Here is a 3284-nt window from a genome sequence, read left to right as displayed (position 1 = left end):
AATACTTTGGCCACCTCATGCGAAGAGTTGACTCATTGGAAAAGACTCTGATGCTGGGAAGGATTGGGGGCAGGAGGAGAAGGGACAACAGAGGATGAGATGGCTGGATGGCATCACCGACTCGATGGACATGAGTTTGAGTGAACTCTGGGAGTTGGTGATGGACAGGGAGGCCTGGTGTGCTGCGATTCATGGGGTCGCAAAGAATCGGACACAACTGAGTGACTGAACCGAACCAAACCGAAAAGTAACTCAGAACCAAAAAAAAAAAAACCACTTTGAAAAAGACAATGAAGGAGAATCTTATGAAGGTTTGTTGTTTGTCTAAAATGTCTGTTCTTATAGTTACTTGCCACTGTATAAATATATTCATGTATTTTACACTTCAGAATAAGTTAAGTAAGATTCATACTTACAGTCTTCTGGATAAACACATTTAAGAGTGACTTCATCAAGGATCATATGTTTAGGGCAATAGGGAAAGCATCCTTCAATCCTTCACATGAAAAAAATTAAAGAAAAAAATTTAATATAACAATATATGGCATTTAATATATGCAATTAAGATACAGTTTTCCTATAATTCTTCTATTTGCCTTGTCAAACACTAAGGATTGCTCCATTTGCTATTTTCCATCATACCTCATTGTATGAAACTACAAGTTAGTGGATGATAATGAAATATTCATGACTGAGGCGGAATTTGAACACAGAACATTCAAAACATACACTTAAATTTGGCACACACCAAGGCCATGTTCCATAAATTACTGGAAATGCAGAAGAATCCTTTATTGTGATTTTACTCTATATTCATCATACTGTTATTTTCCTACACCCCCTCACATATAAGAAGATAAGACACACTATTTGAATATTTACAAGGATGTTGGTAGAACCAAATCAGAATGTTCAGTGGCTGTCTCTGCCTATTATTAAGCCCTAAAAGTCATTGGAAAGTAATTAGAAATCTCTGGGTGGCAGACATGGAGTCGGGATATGGCTGCTCTTGGAGGACAGGGAGGGGAATGGCCGAGGCTACACTTCTCCCAAGAGCCTCAGGGCCTGTGTCTGAAATAGCAGCAGTGCTTACAGAGGGGGTGGTTGCATATGAGCCTAAGCAGACTGAATTTCAAGCTCCGAAACATCTGGTCTTTTATGTGGCACATTGCACTTTCAAGAATCCCAAATTTCAAGAAGAATGGATTTGGGAATCATCAGCCCAAAACAGATGAGACCATCCTGAAATGCTTCTGCTCTAAGGGAATGAAGCCAAGATGATGACTGAGACTACATCTTCCTTTTCGTTCAGTTGGGTCTCAGAGTCCAATTTATTTTGATTCAAAAGAAATATACCCTTCAAGTACAGCCAGTTCTTAGACTCACACATACTAGAGAGAATTAACATACATACGGTTTTTAAAAAGGCTTGCTTGTCTGCCTCTCAAATACACCAGCAGGCTATAATACTATTTTTAATATTTTACTTATTTAAATAAAACTTTTTTGGCTATGCGGCATATGGAATCTTAGTTACTTGACCAGAGATTGAACCGGCGCACTCTGCATTGAAAGTGGAATTTTAACCACTGGACAGCCAGGAAGATCTCTCAGTGATTGTAAAATATTTCCAATTGCCTTAACTATAAAGTAAAAGTTTGGACCCAAACACTCACAACCCCTTTCCAATTCAGTGTGGATATGAACTAACTTGATACTCTGGGCACGTGTTGCCACCAGAGGGCACTTGTTCATGGAAGGAAATCGAACCCAAGAAAAGCTAACTGCTCTTTTAACAGGAGACTGCGTGGTCACCTCTTGGATACTTCCTTCACAAATTTTTTTAAGAAATACTTACAGCTTAGCTTATGAGACCAATTATTTATTTCATAAAATGAACTTAAATAATAAAACTTTAACCAGTATATGATATTCTTATCCTACTCTAAACTTTGTCAAGCACATAAGAAAAAGCTACTAAATTACTGAAAATATCAGGGACAGTTGGCTATCCTCAAATTAAATAAACACCACTTTTTTATGCAACTCAATTATTTTGCAATTGCTTTATGCAAGTCAAAACCACAGCTATTCTTTTAAAAATATCTTCCCAAACCCAGTAACTTGTTCCGTTAAAATGTCTTCATGGTTGCACACAGCAGGGTTCCCTTTACTCTGTCATACAACTGGTAATTTAGTCAACTTCTGACTGACAAACACGCCTCAGATGCAGAACAGTTCTTATAATAGGTATATTATGTAATAGGAATAACTCTACTTACATATGGGCTCTATGGTATGCTAGTTGGCATCTTTTATGAAACTTCTCATTTCCACTAGATATTTTTATTTTCAACACTTGCTATGTGCCAGAAACCGAAATCCTCTAGAACCAGCGTGGTGGTGGGGACTTGGAGGAGGCATGCAGGGCGATGCTGACATGCCACCCCAGTACCTGAGCCTCCTCTCAGGACAGCAAGGACCAGGAAGAGCCACAGTGACGTGTCTCAGCCAGGAAAAGGGGAGCAGTAGAAAGGAAACAGTGATGAAGACAGAGATGAGAATTGGCTTGGCAGGGGTGAAGTTTCATCCTGAGTCTTTGCTCCACGCTCTAATCATACCAAAACAGAAACTCCGGGGGATCTATAGACCAAACAGTGGAAGCACTGAAGATCTGGGTTCAACCACCCTGGAGACTGTGTATGCCACAGGAAACAAACTAGCCTAATGCCATTTCAAATATAGCTCCATTTCCTTCCCAGTTCCAGGGCTGCTCTTGTCCGCCTCTCTTTCTCCCTTCCTCCCCAGCACTCCCCAGCATGGCCTCCTCCCTATGAAGGCCCTGTTATTTCCCGGCCTCCTGATGGCTTCCAGAGGAGACAGGAAATAGGTTTGTGAATGTGAAGGGTCCAAGTGAGTGGTGGCGGCTTCTTTTCAGAAAGAACTGGTTGTTTTCATTTTTAAGAAAATAAACAAAAGTAACCTAGACAGCATATTAAAAAGCAGAGATATTACTTTGCCAAAAAGGTCCATCTAATCAAGGCTATGGTTTTTCCTGTGGTCATGTATGGATGTGAGAGTTGGACTGTGAAGAAAGCTGAGTGCCAAAGAATTGATGCTTTTGAACTGTGCTGTTGGAGAAGACTCTTGAGAGTCCCTTGGACTGCAAGGAGATCCAACCAGTCCATCCTAAAGGAGACCAGTCCTGGGTGTTCATTGGAAGGACTGATGTTGAAGCTGAAACTCCAATACTTTGGCCACCTGATGCGAAGAGCTGATTCATT

The 3284-nt window shown here is 40.5% G+C and overlaps 1 protein-coding gene across 1 annotated transcript in view; it reads right to left on the bottom strand.

Moving 5' to 3' along the window:
• The window catches only part of OTOGL (otogelin-like), a 174130-nt gene that overhangs the window by 51453 nt on the left and 119393 nt on the right, over positions 1-3284 (bottom strand). Inside the window, exon 35 of the mRNA XM_010832076.1 lies at positions 417-496. Coding sequence (XP_010830378.1) covers positions 417-496 — 80 coding nt within the window. The remainder of the gene's footprint in view (positions 1-416; positions 497-3284) is intronic.

Source organism: Bison bison, unplaced genomic scaffold, assembly GCF_000754665.1.
Source record: "Bison bison bison isolate TAMUID 2011002044 unplaced genomic scaffold, Bison_UMD1.0 scf7180017864535, whole genome shotgun sequence".
NCBI classification, from domain to species: Eukaryota; Metazoa; Chordata; class Mammalia; order Artiodactyla; family Bovidae; genus Bison; species Bison bison.
Note: the sequence above shows the minus strand (reverse complement) of the source record. Positions and strands in the feature narration are given on the sequence as shown.